At 52.1% G+C, this 15,605-nt stretch overlaps 8 protein-coding genes across 8 annotated transcripts; 3 read left to right on the top strand and 5 right to left on the bottom strand.

The window, feature by feature from the left end:
• The first annotated feature begins 101 nt into the window (after positions 1-101).
• Positions 102-3,819, top strand: LAESUDRAFT_722251 (uncharacterized protein). The gene is made up of 10 exons (XM_040908168.1): positions 102-533; positions 592-732; positions 785-1,779; positions 1,828-2,137; positions 2,195-2,409; positions 2,470-2,612; positions 2,669-2,740; positions 2,799-3,135; positions 3,189-3,301; positions 3,352-3,819. Exons 1-10 carry the CDS (start codon positions 326-328, stop codon positions 3,692-3,694), a joined length of 2,877 nt encoding a protein of 958 aa, XP_040767838.1. The 5' UTR covers positions 102-325; the 3' UTR covers positions 3,695-3,819.
• LAESUDRAFT_756294 (uncharacterized protein) lies at positions 3,752-6,339 on the bottom strand (the record flags this gene model as incomplete). Its single annotated transcript, XM_040912146.1, has 3 exons — positions 3,752-4,502; positions 4,557-4,908; positions 5,247-6,339. 3 exons carry the CDS (start codon positions 6,337-6,339, stop codon positions 3,752-3,754), a joined length of 2,196 nt encoding a protein of 731 aa, XP_040767837.1.
• A 399-nt stretch (positions 6,340-6,738) lies between these two features.
• Positions 6,739-7,510, top strand: LAESUDRAFT_645315 (uncharacterized protein; the record flags this gene model as incomplete). The annotated part of the gene is made up of 3 exons (XM_040903909.1): positions 6,739-6,901; positions 6,953-7,171; positions 7,224-7,510. The coding sequence occupies 3 exons, from the start codon at positions 6,739-6,741 to the stop codon at positions 7,508-7,510; spliced, it is 669 nt and encodes a 222-aa protein (XP_040767836.1).
• A 231-nt stretch (positions 7,511-7,741) lies between these two features.
• On the bottom strand, positions 7,742-10,513 carry LAESUDRAFT_694722 (Pkinase-domain-containing protein). The gene is made up of 2 exons (XM_040906213.1): positions 10,344-10,513; positions 7,742-10,289 (listed from the first exon to the last, which is right to left on the bottom strand). The coding sequence occupies exons 1-2, from the start codon at positions 10,435-10,437 to the stop codon at positions 7,888-7,890; spliced, it is 2,496 nt and encodes an 831-aa protein (XP_040767835.1). The 5' UTR covers positions 10,438-10,513; the 3' UTR covers positions 7,742-7,887.
• Positions 10,514-10,778: 265 nt separating this feature from the next.
• Positions 10,779-12,018, bottom strand: LAESUDRAFT_722246 (uncharacterized protein). Its single transcript, XM_040908167.1, has one exon. The coding sequence runs from the start codon at positions 11,915-11,917 to the stop codon at positions 10,916-10,918; it is 1,002 nt and encodes a 333-aa protein (XP_040767834.1). The 5' UTR covers positions 11,918-12,018; the 3' UTR covers positions 10,779-10,915.
• Positions 11,859-13,314, bottom strand: LAESUDRAFT_722245 (uncharacterized protein). The gene is made up of 3 exons (XM_040908166.1): positions 12,953-13,314; positions 12,597-12,901; positions 11,859-12,541 (listed from the first exon to the last, which is right to left on the bottom strand). Exons 1-3 carry the CDS (start codon positions 13,270-13,272, stop codon positions 12,330-12,332), a joined length of 837 nt encoding a protein of 278 aa, XP_040767833.1. The 5' UTR covers positions 13,273-13,314; the 3' UTR covers positions 11,859-12,329.
• Positions 13,315-13,408: 94 nt separating this feature from the next.
• LAESUDRAFT_722244 (uncharacterized protein) lies at positions 13,409-14,334 on the top strand. Its single transcript, XM_040908165.1, has 3 exons — positions 13,409-13,458; positions 13,512-14,127; positions 14,202-14,334. Exon 2 carries the CDS (start codon positions 13,521-13,523, stop codon positions 14,124-14,126), a length of 606 nt encoding a protein of 201 aa, XP_040767832.1. The 5' UTR covers positions 13,409-13,458; positions 13,512-13,520; the 3' UTR covers position 14,127; positions 14,202-14,334.
• On the bottom strand, positions 14,177-15,326 carry LAESUDRAFT_722240 (DnaJ-domain-containing protein). The gene is made up of 6 exons (XM_040908164.1): positions 15,202-15,326; positions 15,106-15,147; positions 14,986-15,047; positions 14,882-14,926; positions 14,445-14,825; positions 14,177-14,391 (listed from the first exon to the last, which is right to left on the bottom strand). Exons 1-6 carry the CDS (start codon positions 15,263-15,265, stop codon positions 14,332-14,334), a joined length of 654 nt encoding a protein of 217 aa, XP_040767831.1. The 5' UTR covers positions 15,266-15,326; the 3' UTR covers positions 14,177-14,331.
• Between the last annotated feature and the right edge of the window lie 279 nt (positions 15,327-15,605).

The raw sequence follows: 15,605 nt of genomic DNA, 5'->3' as shown, positions 1-15,605 counted from the left end.
CCGGTATGACAGAAGTGAAATAAGATTAATATTGTTATAGTGACCTCCGCACTAACGTGAAACGTTCTATGTGCATCGCATGAGAAAGACTTAATCGTGACCGAGAGAATAGCCGAGAGTGAGGCATTGAGGTCGTCGTGTGCAGCTAGAAATATTGCTGAATTGGATGGGAAGGAGACGTAATACAGGGTTTGGGTCGAGATCGTTTGTAGACTGATCGGTCCTGACCAGCCACTGCTTGCACCACCACCATCCATCTGCTACTTATTGATCATAACCGTCCACGAACCATCGGCCTGCATTGCAGGACGTCTGTGTGCCTTCAATGGCTTTCTTCGGATTTGAACCGATTGATCTAGAAGAGGAGAAACGCAAGTTCCTACAGGAAGGCGGTGGAGGCGACGGAGGCAAGGCGACGGAGGATATCCCTGTTTATACGTGGGGAGAAGAGGCATATGACGGCCTTGGGAACCAGCTGCAGGAGGGCGGTGATGAGCTGAACGACGAGACCTTTGGTGGGACAGACGAAGTGGGTGCGTCGCCCGCCGTCCCTGGCCGATGATCAGGCCATCCTTGACAGTGACACATTAGGGAAGGATTTTGATTTTTCGCATGCCGCTCTACCCACGCAAGGGCTTCCACCACTGCCAGAAGTGAAGCGAGAAGTTCAACAGGCGAAGGTCCAGCCATTGGAGCCCCCGTCACTACAAGCTGCCCAGCAATCTGCACCACGTATGCTGCTCTAAGTCTTCATCCTCTAACGCGTTTCTTAATATCTATGCAGCTCGCGCAAGCCATTTTCTCGAGTCTGTCTGGGATGACAAGTCTCCGTTCTCAGTCTTGCCGCGGTCTAACGGTGCATCCCGGCCGTCGGACCAGATCCTGTCTCACTCCCGGTCCCAGCCTCCTCAGCCTTCCAAGTTCTCGCCTTTTGGCCCAGCCGTGAATGAGGGAATGCTTTCGCATCAAACTCTTGGGAGCATCGGCACCAATTTACACAAAGGAGTTCATACTCTGGAGGAGATCGAGGCAGACATGCGCGCTGCTGCTGCTGCTGCTCAACATCAGCAGCAACAGCAGCCGATCGCGCAGTCTCATTTGCTCACTGAAAACCTTGTGCGAAGCCAGATACCACGTCAAGGTACACCTCAACATGTTGCGACTCCTCCACCTCGCATGCATCCGCACTCGCAATCTCCTCGTTTCCATCAGCAGCAACAGCAGCATCAAATACAGATGATTCAGTTGCAGCAACAGCAGCAACAGCAGCGGCAGCTACTTGAGCTTCAGGAACAGCGTGAACGCCAACAGCAGCAGCAATTACTGCAGCTACAGGAGCAGTTGCGTCTTGAGGAAATTGACCGGCAGCGCGCGATACGTCTGCAGCAGATGCAGTCGGCAAATCGTGCACAACAACTTATGCATCAACGGCATACCTCCGGTGGCGGTCTCAGCCCTGCATTGAGCGATCGGCAACAACGACTAGGACGGTCGTCCCCTGCACAGGCGCTGCTGCATAACCAGACATCGCTTGAAGTACCCTTCCAGCAGAGCTTGCCCTACCTGCCTCAGGACGTTCAGCTGCAGCAACGACTTCTGGCGGAGATGGCTCAGCAGGAGTTCATCAATAACATGCAGGGTGGTCCTCGGTCCGAGCGCGAGGCGAGGGAGGAGCGTGAGATGCAGGAGCTGCTGCGGGCGGAGGCCATGCGCAAGATCATGGAAGCGGAGAAGATGGAAGAGAAAAGGAGAAAGAAGCAGGCCAAAATTCAATACATGGTTCGTACTTTACACCTCTTCTCCTTCCTTGCTAACGTGCGAAACCAGTCGCGGTATAACGACCTGATGACTCAATCAGACAAAGACTTTATCACGCGCATACAGGTGTCTCAGCTCGTCACTCAAGATCCGTACTCGGAAGACTACTATGCTCAGGTTTACGGTGCTCTCTTGCGCTCCCGGCTGGGTGTACAAACCCAGGACGACCGCGTGCTGAAGTTTGGCTCAATTGGAGGTGTAGGTTTGGGTCTCGGTCAACAGAAGGGGCAGGGACGGCGTCAAAGCGCCATGCAGCGCATGGAGGCGCAGGTCGAGCGCATCGTCAACAACGCGAGGCTGAGGGAGAAGGAGAGGATATGTAAGTGCTTGACGCTGCTATTGTCCCGATTGTGGCTGATATTTGACATCTGAACAGCTCTGAACAGTCTCCAGGGCGCGTTGGGAAAGACATCTGGTCGGAGCTACAAGGCCGCTCCCCGCCAACTTCTTCAAGTCGAATCTACCTTGCCAACCACCTCACCAGCGCATGCTCACATATCTAAAGCGGATGCTGCGTCTCGTCAGATTGGAGCGGATGCTGCAAAGCAGGCTGCGAAGATCGGACGCGAGGTGCTCGGTGGACATACAGATGTACGTGCCATTAGAGTCACAGGCACTGTGAAATATCTGAATCTGACGGATATCGCACAGCTCACTCAGATTGTTCGCAAGGATCCACTGACGTATAGAGAGAGCCTCATCATCATCGAGCATGTGTACGACATCCTCATGGAGCTGGAACAGATAAGCAGGGAACAGCCTCCTCCCGAAGAGGAAGAAAGGCTGAAAGCATGGTAAGGGTGGTGTTCTTTTCCATTTGTCAGTTCAATTGATCAATGTCATGCTATAGGACCGCTGACTACAACGCACACGTCCAAGAACTGTTTGAAGGCTTGAAGCTGCCCGTCACCCTTGAAACAAGGTGTGATTGCCAGTAGGCGCCTTTGAGTACATGCTTACTTATCTCACTTCACTTTCAGCACCCCGCATCCGTTCATTTCGGTCATCACGCCCATCAAGGGCAAACGCCTTCTGTCCCGTGTCGCACGCTACTTTAATTCTCAGCAAATGTTGCAAGTCCTCATTCTGCTCGTTGCGTGTTTCTGGCAGTTGGATGTTGTGCTCAAGGCTTCCGTTCTGGACACGCTTGAAGAATCCGAAGAGCGTGCAGAAGTCGATGCGCAGACACAAGCGTTTCTCGTGAACGTCATACAAAGCATCCTACCTACCGTTGCGAGGACCGACTTGCATCTCGTTAGTGGACTCTTCGAACTGCTCATCAGTGGCAACACCGCAGTTGCGGTAACTCGTACGAAGGTATGCTAATCGCAGCTCTGCCTTTGTGTTCAGAGGTTGACTTTGCGCTTCAGCCTGGCCTTGCTTTGCTGACGCTATTCTTGAGCCGCGTAGAGGTTATCAAACAAAATATGGCCACTGCCACGGACTTAGCAGAATTGCCGTCGCTAGAAGAGACGGAGTATTGGTGCTTGAAATATTGAGTTCGTTATTGCGATATGCTCATGTGATATTTAGGGAGGAACTATTCAACCAATTCTTCAACGCCCTGGCATCGCACTTCCTCGCCCTCTTTCCTTCATACCGGATTAGCGCCATTTCCGGGGTTTCCCTCGCAAGCATCCCTAACACTGATATCCTCGACCAGCCCACTTGGCAGTTTTTGGCTTCTATGGCGTTGCACTGTTCACCCGAGCAGCACCACATCTTAGTAACGATACTCCGAGATACGATATTGGAAAACGTAGCTACCGCCACTAAAGGCTGGGTAGCAGATGAGGAGGAGCGGAGGACGCGACTGGCGAACGTCAACATTTTCTTGCGTGCTCTTGGTCTGGATATCTCACAGATTACTATATAAAGTAGACTGCAACCGCCTTACAGAGATAGCTACAGGTTCAGAAAGCTGTATAGTTTATTATTGGCCAGTGCTCCCTTCGCGGAACTTATGATGGAATAGCTGGTCGCTGTCACAAAGCAAATCCCATACATCGTGTGAGGGTATGCCGCGTTCAGCTACCCATTCGTCGCAACCTGTCAACTCCGCCTTGCGTGCTAGACCTCGTTGGATCATAGCCTTCTCGTCCACCGGCAGACCGAGTAGATCGAGTGACGGTAAGGATGACCACGAAGGCAGCCTGCCATTGGGGAGATCCAGCAGACCGCTTGCTTGCTCTGGGCTCGGCAGTTCCATCAAGGGCAGGAGAAACATCCTTTTCTTTCGAAGATAAGCCTCGGTCGACATATTCTTGACGTGCGAGCCTATTTCCAAGTGATTGGTAGACAGCGAGACATAGTCGTCGAAGTTAGGGTATAGCATAATGTATCCACGCAGGTACACGAGTTCGATGAAGTATTTCTTCCAGGATCGTGTCCATTTGTTTGACCTGGCCCCTGGAATGACCACTTGATCCGTATCCCAGGCGTACTCCGAGAGACGGAACGATAGATAAGAGTGGAATTCTTTCCAATGCTCGGGGAAGTACACTGCGCCCCAGCTGCACGGAATTTGTGACAAGTATGGAGTGTTGGGATTCGCGATGCCTACAGCTGCGAATGCATTCCGGGCGTTGAAAGGATGGCGCCCGTCGGGACGCAATTCAAGATTCTTCTGCTGATAGAGACTGATGCCAAATAATTGCGAAGATCGATCTTCCTGCTGTCCATATCTGAGCGTATGCGTTCATCAATAATGGGTTTCAGGTGCATAGCATCGTGCTCACCTGTAGCGAAGCAACGCCATCTTGATCCAGGCGTAGAATAGTGGCGAGACTTCCACGTCATCTTCCAAGATTAGTCCGTAGGAATTGTTGGAGTGCGGATACCAAGATTCGACCACAGCAGGAAGCAGACCACCATGAATGACACGACGATGTAGAAACACTTGGCCGTAGTTCCAACGGAACACGTTCACGACCTGCAAGGTTTCCGGATCGGCTGTCTGCTCCATATTAACGCGGAGGTTCAGGGCGTCGCCGAAATATCGTGCACTAGAGAGAGAGGTCAGAAGCCGTTCCAGCGAGTGTGGTCTGTCGTTCGTGATGACGGAAATATCAACCCGAGGAACATGCCAATCTAGAGATTGAGGTCAGCAACTGTTTCCAGAAAGCTATGTAGATGCTTGCTTTGAAACTCTAGCAGAGACAGAGATCCCATCCAGTCGCAATAGGCAAGGTCCGTCTGAGGGAGGTATATGACAGTCGTGGCCGAAAGACGCCCTCCTGCTAGGTTCGCGTCTGACAGCAACAAGGATATCGCAGACCCTTTCTTAACGGTGGTGATGAGAACATTGGGCGATAACACGTTGCCGGAAATCCAATCTCCGACCTCAGCTACAGCAGATCTTGCGGACAACATAGTGTAATTCAGACTGCAATCCCCAGTGGTCAGAATTCGCTCACTAGCCAACCCACCGTCCACGTCGAAATCCCCGCGGCCGACCAAATCAGACTCGCTGGAACGGACTACTGTAGTTATTTCATGGCCATCCGTTTGGAGGCGACATGCAGCTGAGGAGAAAGATCGCAAGTCTGCGGTACTATCGAGGAGCAGCATAAAGGTACCGGAAAGCGGTATTCTATCATACTCCGCGACGCATGTGTCGTTCAGAATCGTGGTACCCAGCGATTCCACAGGCTGCAGTGAATAATCATCGGCAAGCATAGGTATGTCCGGCAGCACTTCTTCAGAAATTGACGTCACAGTCTGAGAGCAGCCCGCGGACGAAGAATTGCTAGAGCCCACGACCAATCCTCCTGCCAAGCCAGGCTGCGTTTGAGACATGCGCTCTCCGAGGGTTTTCCAAGTGTATGCAGGAAAGTACTCCAAGGGTAGCAGAGAAGTCGGCAGCAAAAATGGCGGGAGAAGGTAGTCAGCTTTCTGGGGAGTTTCGGAAGGTGTGACACAAGCGTTGCCTATCAATCCTCGAGGACCGAGTGGCATCATTGTGGAGAACGGCTCAAGAAGGAGAAGAATCTCCTTGGTACGATCATCGAAGGTCTCCAAGCCGTCACTTCCGAGAAGAAGGACATGTGTGGTTGCAGCCTGCTGCGCAACATGAAAAACAGCCGTGGCTTCATCCGTTCCAGATGGCCAGGTGGACAGTGACATCTCGACGTGGGCGGAGTGCCCACCGGAAGCGAGCACCGACAGCATAGATCTTCTGATTTGTGATTGCAGCGCCGCAGGATAGGTAATGAGAATATCTGAGAGATATCTTGAATATTCCAATAGAGTCCGTAATTGCGTCTCCAAGGAGCCCAGCGATGAAGGAACCACAGGGAGAACAGCAGTTAAGGATAACAGCTCTGGTGTGTCAGTGTTGCCTTTGCAAAGGTCGAGAATTAAGGCGGTCGATGAAGTAGTTTTGTTGCTTGTGACGTTCAAGCCGTCTTGCACGTGGTGAAAGTATACGTTGTTGGAGACTCCGTGCCGCATAGCTTGTCTAGACGGACCAGCATTTTCCAAAATATCGATTTCGGGGTGATCCGCATCTCTAGACCGCATAAGAAGGATAAAGAGAGAGATGAAGAGCGAGGTCCAGAGGATATACAACTTGCCGGACGTTGCTGGCCTCACGGAAGTATAAGGCAGAAAAGTCCAGAGTCTGACCATCTCAAACCGTGGAGAATAAATCGAAAAGTGACTATACAGTGATAATAGTCTCGCAGACTCCGAAGCAGGACGCAGGTGAGAGTCACTCGAGTTTCAGGAGATGAACGTTGAAGACAACGCCTGCCTCATTTAGGTACAGCTTGATTGATTGGCGCCCGTACGGTTGAAATTTCTTCTGGCATTTCATTTTCACGGAGCTTTCTATCTGCACAGGCAAATGCGCGGAAAGCTGACCTGCTGATACCACTGCTTTGAACTATCTCGCATACTTGTCAGAGCAACGCTTCCATTATGGCGCCACCCAAAGAAGGGAAGAAGAAGGCCATTGCTCAGAAAAAAGAGAAACTATTCCATCCCCAATCCCGGAAAGCAGAACAATTAGCTCGCGTGCAGCATCGTAAAAGCAAGCTTGAACAAGTTGCCAAGGCGCGTTCGGAGAAGCAAAGATCTCAAGGTTTGCTACGGGACATGCACAATCTTGCGGACTACTCATGAAGCCTCCTAGTCGACATATATTCGTTCTTTTATCATGCTATGCCTGCCGATGGAGTTTTGTCTTTAGAAGACCTTCATAAAATCATTGAGAGCGTTTGGCTCACCCGATTTGATGGGAAATTGGAGGAGGAGAGGAAAAGCAGGAGAAAAGGTCGACCAAAGAGCGTGAAAGAGCAGAAGCTGGAAGAGTTGAAACTCAGGGAGGCGGAGGAATATCGAACGGGTCTAGGTGAGCCTGCCTGTCTTCAGGAGACAACACTTACTGAACCTGAGGTTTGAAGAGGTGATAGACCTCACGTACCCGCCAAACGTTGAGTTGTTTCGGCGATGGGACCGAAAAGCAGTCGAATTCATCCAGCAATTGCGTTTCATCCGTATTTCCAGCGACTCGCCGAGCGTAGCGGTAGTCTCACGCCCCGGAAAACACCCCTCCCTTCTCGAAAGTAAAGATAAAGAAAACAGTGCTCGAGATGAGCATATGGACATTGATGAGGCGCCACTACTCATGGAGCCATTGTCGCGCTTCAGTTCGACAATCACGGCCATGGATGGGCCATCAACATCATAGAGATCCATGCATGCTATATAGTGGCATATCCCTTGAGACATGAGCAGTGACCACTCTACAGGTATGAAATATCCATTGATGTTGTGATATCTTGTGAATCTCAAGGATTTCTTTCATTAAGAACTAGGCTGTAATTGCTCATGATCATGTGCTTGTCTTATGCGAAAAGCTTTCCATGCATCATGCATCGAGCATTGATTATACGAAGAATGTCATATCATCCTATATATCCGCAAATGACGTATATGGACTAGGTAGTGTACAGAACAGATACGTTGTATCGTAAGCTCCTGGACCTGCTTTCTGTTGTAAAGGACCATAATATGTCCTCTTCGTGATGTTGTAGATCATCTGCAAGTGTCCACCGAGGAACGTCCTCACTGCGCGTACACAATCTCCACGAACCTCTCATCATCGCCCAACATTGGATTCCTACTTGCCATAGGCGATGACGTTGGCGGAGAATCAAGGTCCCACTCTCTACGCAGTCGGTTATAGATCAGCTTCAGACTTGTCGCCGCGCCCTTCTCCAGCACAAGGCTCAGCAGCACCACATATCCCGCCATCCCCTGTATCGCGCTCGGCCTCTGCACCTCCACGCGGAAACGGACACCCTTCATCGGCGTCAGCCCGCTTCGCAGCTCGCGAGACTCGTCCATCCAGCATTTGAGCGTGAGAGTGTCCGACCCAGGTGCCGTCGGGTCTTCTGCTGCTGCATGCGCAAGCGCGACCGACACGCCCATCTCTTCGAGCATCTGCCTGCAGGCCTTCACTGTGTCCTCGGGATACTCCACGGAGAGTAGGTGGTAGACAGTGGGCTTGAACTTGAACAGGTGACCGAACCAGCGACGTTTAGGCGGTGAAGGAGGGGCAAATGAGCCTTCTGAAAGGGCTGAAGCGGGAGACGTAGGCGATATTGCCGAGCTTCGCTTCTTCTTCAGCCGTGCGCGTTCCACTGTGGGTGGCTCCAGTATCTGTACCCGCTTGCCAGTGCCTGCGCTCCGGGTCGACCGCTTGCGAGCAGGGGTCTCTAGCAACTCACTGCCAAAGCTTGTCTGTATGGACAAGTGAGGCGCGCGCCTGGCATTCTCCTTATCGGAACTGACACTGCTTCGTTCTGGCGATCGTGTACGGATACTTAATGGCTGGGTCGTGTTGTGGAGGTATGTAGAGTTGCCCATGCCGAAAGTGTCAGTGGACTTTAGTGGGTCCCTAGTTCGAATGTTCACTTGCTTTCCACTGGAAGGACTGCGAGGATCCAAGGATAGAGGTGTCGGCGGCGGTGCAGTGATCGCACCGGGTGAACGCATCGAATCATGTCCAGGTGATTGGTGGCCGGTACCCGCGGACTGCATGACGTTGAGATGCTCGACAATCTGATGGAAGAATCGCTGGATGTTCTCATCCTGCATCTCCGGGACCTGGAGGGGAAGAGGGCTCATTGCCTGTGGGATGCTCGGAGACAGAGTTCGCGCTGCATCACGAGGGGACACCGTAGAGAACGAAAGCTGCCGGTGGAGAGTTCGTGCCGCAGAGGCCGGTGTTGCATGAGCTGAGAGAGCAAGACTAGAGCCCAAGAAAGATAGCTGACGCATCTGGCTAAGACCTGGTATAGATGACGAGGAAGCCGCCAGTCGAGAGCTTCCAGCTGCGCGGCGAGGCGTGGGTGGACCTGCACGGGGAGGGAGTGATGCAAGCAGTCCGTTCTGGTCTTCATCTTGCTCTTTGCCTTTCTTGTCACGTCGTTTCGATGCCCGCCTTGCTGCAAGCTTCTCTTCGTCCTCATCGTAATTCTCCAAGTGCTTCGCACGGTAGATAACAAGCAAGTGGTAGACACCCTTCTCCCAAGTAGGTTTGTCGTTTGTCAAACTGGCGTTAATCTCGTCGTCAGGAGTACCGTGCCAAAGCGTGCGCAGATTGGCAAAAATGTCCTGATCAACAGCATCCTTGTTTGCCAACGGCCGAGCTATGTCGTCCAAGTTGGGAATGTCGCAGTCCATCTTCTTTGGCTTCTGAGACTTGTAGAAAGGGTGCTCAAGGATCTCAGGGATCGTGATACGCTTGGAGACGTCTTTCTGGAGCATCCTCGAGATGAGATCCTTCGCACGCGTGTCAATATCCGCAGGCATGGTATATTTTCCAAGCTTGACTTTCTCCAGGAGCGATGTAAGATCCTCATCGTCGAAAGGTAGCCGACCTGCGAGCAAGGCGAACAGAATGATACCACAGGACCAGATATCCGAATAAGCTCCATTGTAAGCATGACCCATGATGACTTCCGGTGCAGCATAGTGCGGGCTCCCACAGGCAGTTCGCAGTAAGTCGCTCTTTCCCTGCCAGGCAGCCATTCCGAAGTCGGCGACTTTGATGTTCTTGTCCTTGTCTAGCAGGAGGTTCTCTGGCTTCAGGTCGCGATGGGCGATGTTGAACCGATGGCAGTAATGTACCGCAGTAATGATTTGCTGGAAATATCCAAGAGCCTCAGAGGAAGAAAGCTTGCCCTTGTTGCAGAGATAGTCAAAGAGTTCGCCTCCTTCGACATATTCGAGGATCAGATAGAGTTCCGTGGAGGTCTCCCAGACGTCATAGAGTCGCATGATGTTAGGATGTTCGATGAGCTTCATGATGACAATCTCCCGCTCGATACTGTGCAGGATGCGGTCAGCTTCGTCGCCAAGACTACGAAGAGACATCCTGGAGGTCAGCAGTGCGTTCTTGGATACAATCTTGACAGCAGCGTATTGACCGGTCTTCGTATGCCTGGCGATCCTGACCCGCCCTAGGACCCTGATGAGCAGCTCAATCAAATGAACCCACGTCTTCCGAGACATACCAGAGCTTCCTTTGCCGATCGTCCTTCCGACCTTCCAGAGGCCTATCATCTTGGGGTCATCGTCCTTGCGGTTGCGCCGAGGGATGTGAGACATGTTGCACGACGACAGATCAGTCACCGCAGTCGATAAAGCGAAGTATCTTGTCCAATTTGTCGTATGTCTGAGGGCTGCTTGGTCAATGGAGATGTATCTGGTGTGAGGACGAGCACGTATTTCTGAGGCTGGCACTTCCTGGTCAGCCACTTTCGAGGCATCTCGATCACGTGATTTGACAGGCGTGTTTCGGCCGGTCCTCTGCGGTCTAGACGCCCTGCAATGTCCGCGAAACGAAACGTTTCGATATTGGAGAATCAAGCCAACAGTTCGTCCAGATACAACAGGGAGAATCTGGCTAATCCTACGGAATACTCAGCTTGATGCAGGTGGTAATATTCACTTGCTTGAAGTCCGTTGATAATTCATGTGTATTCTGCGCATTTGAAGTCACTTCATATATTCTGTAGAGAGGAGTAAAGCAACGCCGCGGAGGCCAGGAACGCATCTATCCCTGCTACAGAAACCGTGACGGCTGTCAGCTTGCTTGCAATAAACCTCGAGGCTCGCAACATCTCTCCTTTTCCCTGCTCATTGCCTCTGACCGACCACAATGCTCGAGAAGCTCCATGTTCTCGCAGAGCCGGCCAAGGTTCCCGACGCCATGAGCCTTCCCAAACACACGCTTGATCATCTCCACTCGATCCAGCTTCTTCTGATGCGGATACAGGATGAGGGTATTGAGTTTCCGGGGTAGCGCGAGGAGTTGCGTTAGGCATTCGACATCGTCGGTATCCAGTGCCTCCACTTCCGGACACCTTGCAAGCATCTCCGAGACGAAGGTGGCTGGCGCTCCGAAGATGGACAAGTGCCGAACGCTCGGCGCCTTGAAACCTTCGCGCCAGTGGCGGCGGTGATGATCGCGCAACGTCCTGCCCAGAGCTTCGAGGAACGCATTTCCAAAGGCAAAGGTGATGTCAAGGTGTGTGACCTGGTCCGGGAAGAAGAGGAACCGGCCGCGCTCGAAAATGTCGTCGAAGCCCCAGTTGACGTAATTTATGGAGACGCATCGGAGGTTTGGGAGGTATTTGCGAGTACTGATCATGTACATGGCCGTGGAGATCGCGTTGGCTGACACATCCCCCGCAGATCGTAGCATAACGGATTGGTGGACATCAGCGGATGTGCGGTGGGCGTCGTGCTCAACATGAAATGTCAGGGAGCGACATAGGTCGTTGGCGATCAGGGATGTATCCTGCATCCAGCGGAACTTGTCCGTGCGTGGCGTTTTTCGTTCTCGAATGAAGTCGAGGTAATCGTTCGCAGACAGCGGGCACTGTATATGAACGTCTCTGAGGACAGTGCGGATGAGCATCGAGAACCAGGAACGGCTGACGAGGGAAAAGGAGGCGAAAAGCTTGATGCGGTCCCTCGCGTACATGGGGATGGACCATGCATATGATATGATTATTTCGACCAACTCCGTGGGTAGGCATGTCTGAGATGCAGGAAAAATTTGAACGTCTGTGTTTGAGGACATGCCACTTGTGAGGATGAATCAGAGGTGCGTAGAGCCATTTGTTGCGTGCTTAGTACTCCACCGGAATATACGGTTTGAATATGCTTATGGATGAAGTCACATGGGCCTATAGGCAGAGGCAGATGCATTAAGAATCTTCTGCGATAGTCGGGCTAGACGTTCACCTTTGAGACCGCATGATCATCCGAACGCTCAAGGGAACCAAGGAGCCTCGATCGTAATTCGACCCGGTCGAGCGGCGGCAATTCCGAAACGGGAGAAACTAGGCAGCTCAAGGCCCCTATTAGTCTGGCAGGAATACACAGGGAATGAAGCAATGCCTCTAGGATTAACTGGACGGGGTCTCTGGCTAGATACAAATCAACTGACTTCGAGGGGGGGATGTGGTGAGCTTTCTAGTAGATCGGAAGGTTTAGATGGCGCTGAACCCTGTACCGAAATCATCGAGCTTAGGTTCCTCAAAGGGGCTCGGAACTACGTCGCCCTCGCGGCCCGTGTCTTTGCTTTGTACGGTTGCTCTATGAGGCGCACCTCTGACCGTTCGCGTTGCTTCTACGAAAAGCGAGAGACCTCTCGGTTCTATAGGTGTCAACACTGTCGTCTGCTTTGTCGGTATTGCTTTTCCTGCAGAGCCAATCAGTGTCGGTCTGTCACCCTGTCCACAGCATGAAAGACATACGTATGCTCTTAACCCAGTCGTAGCCACTCAATCTCTCTTTGTCACACGCGGGGTTCACCGACGAGCCCTCGTCAATTGCTACATAGTCAATCTTCTTTGCGCGGAGAAACTGCTCATCAATAGTCCACGGTGCATCCGCCAGTACCTCATCCACCCATCGGCAATGCCGCAACATCTCGCATCTTTCGACGAGCGGCCATATGATGGGCGTGCGGTGGGATTCGCATATGGCGTCGGAGAAGACGCCCACCATAAGATGAACGACGGGAAACGATAACTTGGCTTGTCGTAGTTGCAGCGCGTCTCTTTGGTACAAGTGAGCGAAATGTGTTATGGCGAGAGATCACGATGCTTACCTCGCCTGGAATGGATCGAAGATACCGTCTACATACACTCGCACCGTCCTCGGTTCTCCCTCGCTGGTCCTCCATGCGACCGCCGCAGAAGGCACGGCTTTCTGGACATGTGCCTGTATCTCACTCGCACTCAACCCAACGGTGTCGAACCGCTCCCTCGCTGCACGCGACGGGCTGGGTTCGCGTATCGCAGCTGAACTTTCCACGTGACCGAGATCGGCTATGCTGGACTCGAGCGATCGGTGGCCTTCAGAGATGATATCGTAGTCTGCGAGGTCGTCCGTCGACAGCATGGAGGAAACATCGACTGAACGTCGCATAGCTGTGCGAGGTGGTGAGCAGCGTGCAATGCAGATGCCAAGGTAAGAGGAATAGGTAAATATGTACATACACCGAGACCGTCTGGGCCATCACTAGCACTCATGATCCTCGTCTTGACCTCCGTGGGACGTTGATCAACGAATTCGTACACTGTATCGTAATTTAGTGAGTTTCAATTCACACTTGTGAGTGGGTGAAACACGCTGCACCGGCCAACGTCCGTGATACCTCTTCACAGATATCGGACATGTCTGTTCTACCTCCGTTCAACGACGTGCTCTCCAGCAACGCTGATGCACCCGGTGCACTCGCGCAGGCTATAGCAACCTTATTTGAACCATCACCCATCTTGTACTCTTCACTCGCACCAGAGCTTGTCTCGCACATCGCCTTATCGAGTGTGCCCCTCACGTCATACTCTGACCTTATTGATGCCGCTCTGGGTGTCATCTCGAGGTGGGACAATCAGCGAAGGGCGGAGTTCATAGCAGGACATCCGCGGATTGGCGAAGTCAAGGGTCTGTCGCACCTCAGTGCCAAGGAACAGGCTGCGGTCGCGACACCGCCTGAGGTTCTGGCACGGCTTGCCCACCTGAATGCTTGTTATGAGCATCGCTATCCGGGTTTGCGGTACATCACTTTCGTGAATGGGAGGTCAAGAACAGTCATCAAAAATGAGATGGAAGTGGTGCTAGGATTGGAGCCATCACTGAGCCGTGACGAGCCTGCGGTCGATTCAGTGAATACTGTTGAGATCGGCAGCTCGGAATGGAAGAGCGAGCTGGATAGAGCCGTGGCGGATGTAGGGAGGATTGCAAAGAGTAGATTGAGTGCGTTGGGAACTTCTGCGTAAGGTGAGTTTGACTACGCCTTGGTAAACGAACTATGCTCGCCGCTAATAAAATGATGGCGACAATGCCTTATGAAGGCGATCGATAATGTCTACTGCACATACATGGAAATCCGTAGAACAAGCAGTCCATAGTCAGTGTACAAACAAAGTGATCAGATACCAGTTATTGATGAAAGCAATAGAATAATGGACATATATGCAAGCCTCATAGCCGGATTCCCTCTCTGTTCATCCGATCCCCAGCCCGCATTCTTTCGGCTTTGCGCTGATGACTGCAGGTTGAGTTTGAAATTACTGTTGCCTCGAATAGTCACTCACGCGCATAGCCTCCCGCCTCCTCATCTCCCACTCCGGATTCATCTTTCTGAGATCCTGCAGAAACTCATCCGCAAGGCCGTCCGAGGGCGAGGATGGTTCCAGAAGATCGCTCTCCGTCTGAAATTCCGTCCCATGATCAAGGCAGTGCTCCTTCTCGATTGCTTGGACCTTCTCTTGGTATCGCCGCTTCGCCTCTTCTACGGACTCTTCGTACCGCTTCTGGCTAGCGTAGATCTGCTCTCGCATGCGCTCCTGGGCACGCAGCTGCGTTTGTCTCGCCCATTCTGCGCGTTCACGGGAGAGCCTCTCTTGTGCGAGCTTGTTCTGCACCTCGTCGAATGTCACATGGAGGCGCATGTAATTCAGCCCGTTATCGTACACCTACGTACGAATGACAATCGGCGCCTATTGAGCGTGAACTTTAGGACGAGACTTACATGTCGTTTGGCCGGGTCACTTAGGACATCGAAAGCCGTCTTAACCTGGTTGCGGACGCATACATCAATGGAATATTCTGGATGACAGTATGTGTGGTCCTTACATCATTGAATGACGCCTGTGCCGCCCGAATTTCAGCCGCTCCAGTTCCTGCCGGTAGCCTGTCTAGTAGAAATCTACCGTAATACTACCGTGCAATACCCACATACACGACTTAGCTTACCTGGATGTGTCTCGAGTGCCTTCAACTTGTAAGCTTTACGAACTGCATCGTCTGTGAGGATATACAAGATGAGTGCGTTTTCGCGAGGAGACAGACCTGCATCAGCCGAGGCGTCTTGTGTGATGCCTAAAATATCGTACAGAGAGAGGCCGGAGGCCATATGCCCCATGCAGCAATGAGGAGTCCAGCGTTAACGTTGTGGGTTGCTGGGTATAAGGGCTCGTAGAATCTTACGCAACAACGTTTGGCTCGTGATACGGTGTGATCAGCCGCCGCGTAGCCCGGCCCCAGCAGCAGGCGCGAAAGTATAGGACGTCGGCTACGCATCATGCTCACAAGCAACTTTCTAAACTTGTTGCTTCTGGACATTGTCTATCTGTCTATCTGTCTATCTGTCTATCCCTCCTCATATTTCTTGATCTTGTTTGACTGTATCTATATCCTGGCGTCTGACATGGTGGTGTTTATTTGCGATTATCAGTTACATATCATTGTCTGTA

This window comes from Laetiporus sulphureus, assembly GCF_001632365.1.
Source record: "Laetiporus sulphureus 93-53 unplaced genomic scaffold LAESUscaffold_6, whole genome shotgun sequence".
NCBI classification, from domain to species: domain Eukaryota; kingdom Fungi; phylum Basidiomycota; class Agaricomycetes; order Polyporales; family Laetiporaceae; genus Laetiporus; species Laetiporus sulphureus.
The sequence above is the reverse complement of the archived record's forward strand: the minus strand, read 5'-3'. Positions and strand labels throughout refer to the sequence as shown.

Excerpts from the sequence above, each read along its gene's own strand:
- LAESUDRAFT_722246 (XM_040908167.1), bottom strand. The coding sequence starts at position 11,917 with ATGTCCTCAAACACAGACGTTCAAATTTTTCCTGCATCTCAGACATGC.
- LAESUDRAFT_722240 (XM_040908164.1), bottom strand. The coding sequence starts at position 15,265 with ATGGCCTCCGGCCTCTCTCTGTACGATATTTTAGGCATCACACAAGAC. Across the intron at positions 14,927-14,985 it reads CACAGGCGTCATTCAATGAT|GTTAAGACGGCTTTCGATGT; the intron begins GTAAGGACCACA and ends GTCCGCAACCAG. Across the intron at positions 14,826-14,881 it reads GTGACCCGGCCAAACGACAT|GTGTACGATAACGGGCTGAA; the intron begins GTAAGTCTCGTC and ends ATTCGTACGTAG.
- LAESUDRAFT_722251 (XM_040908168.1), top strand. The coding sequence starts at position 326 with ATGGCTTTCTTCGGATTTGAACCGATTGATCTAGAAGAGGAGAAACGC. Across the intron at positions 2,410-2,469 it reads TGCTCGGTGGACATACAGAT|CTCACTCAGATTGTTCGCAA; the intron begins GTACGTGCCATT and ends GATATCGCACAG. Across the intron at positions 3,302-3,351 it reads CTAGAAGAGACGGAGTATTG|GGAGGAACTATTCAACCAAT; the intron begins GTGCTTGAAATA and ends TGTGATATTTAG.
- LAESUDRAFT_722245 (XM_040908166.1), bottom strand. The coding sequence starts at position 13,272 with ATGCGACGTTCAGTCGATGTTTCCTCCATGCTGTCGACGGACGACCTC. Across the intron at positions 12,902-12,952 it reads TTCGATCCATTCCAGGCGAG|AGACGCGCTGCAACTACGAC; the intron begins GTAAGCATCGTG and ends CTTGTACCAAAG. Across the intron at positions 12,542-12,596 it reads CGACTGGGTTAAGAGCATAC|GAAAAGCAATACCGACAAAG; the intron begins GTATGTCTTTCA and ends TTGGCTCTGCAG.
- LAESUDRAFT_722244 (XM_040908165.1), top strand. The coding sequence starts at position 13,521 with ATGTCTGTTCTACCTCCGTTCAACGACGTGCTCTCCAGCAACGCTGAT.
- LAESUDRAFT_694722 (XM_040906213.1), bottom strand. The coding sequence starts at position 10,437 with ATGTCTCACATCCCTCGGCGCAACCGCAAGGACGATGACCCCAAGATG. Across the intron at positions 10,290-10,343 it reads GATCGGCAAAGGAAGCTCTG|GGCGGGTCAGGATCGCCAGG; the intron begins GTATGTCTCGGA and ends TCAGGGTCCTAG.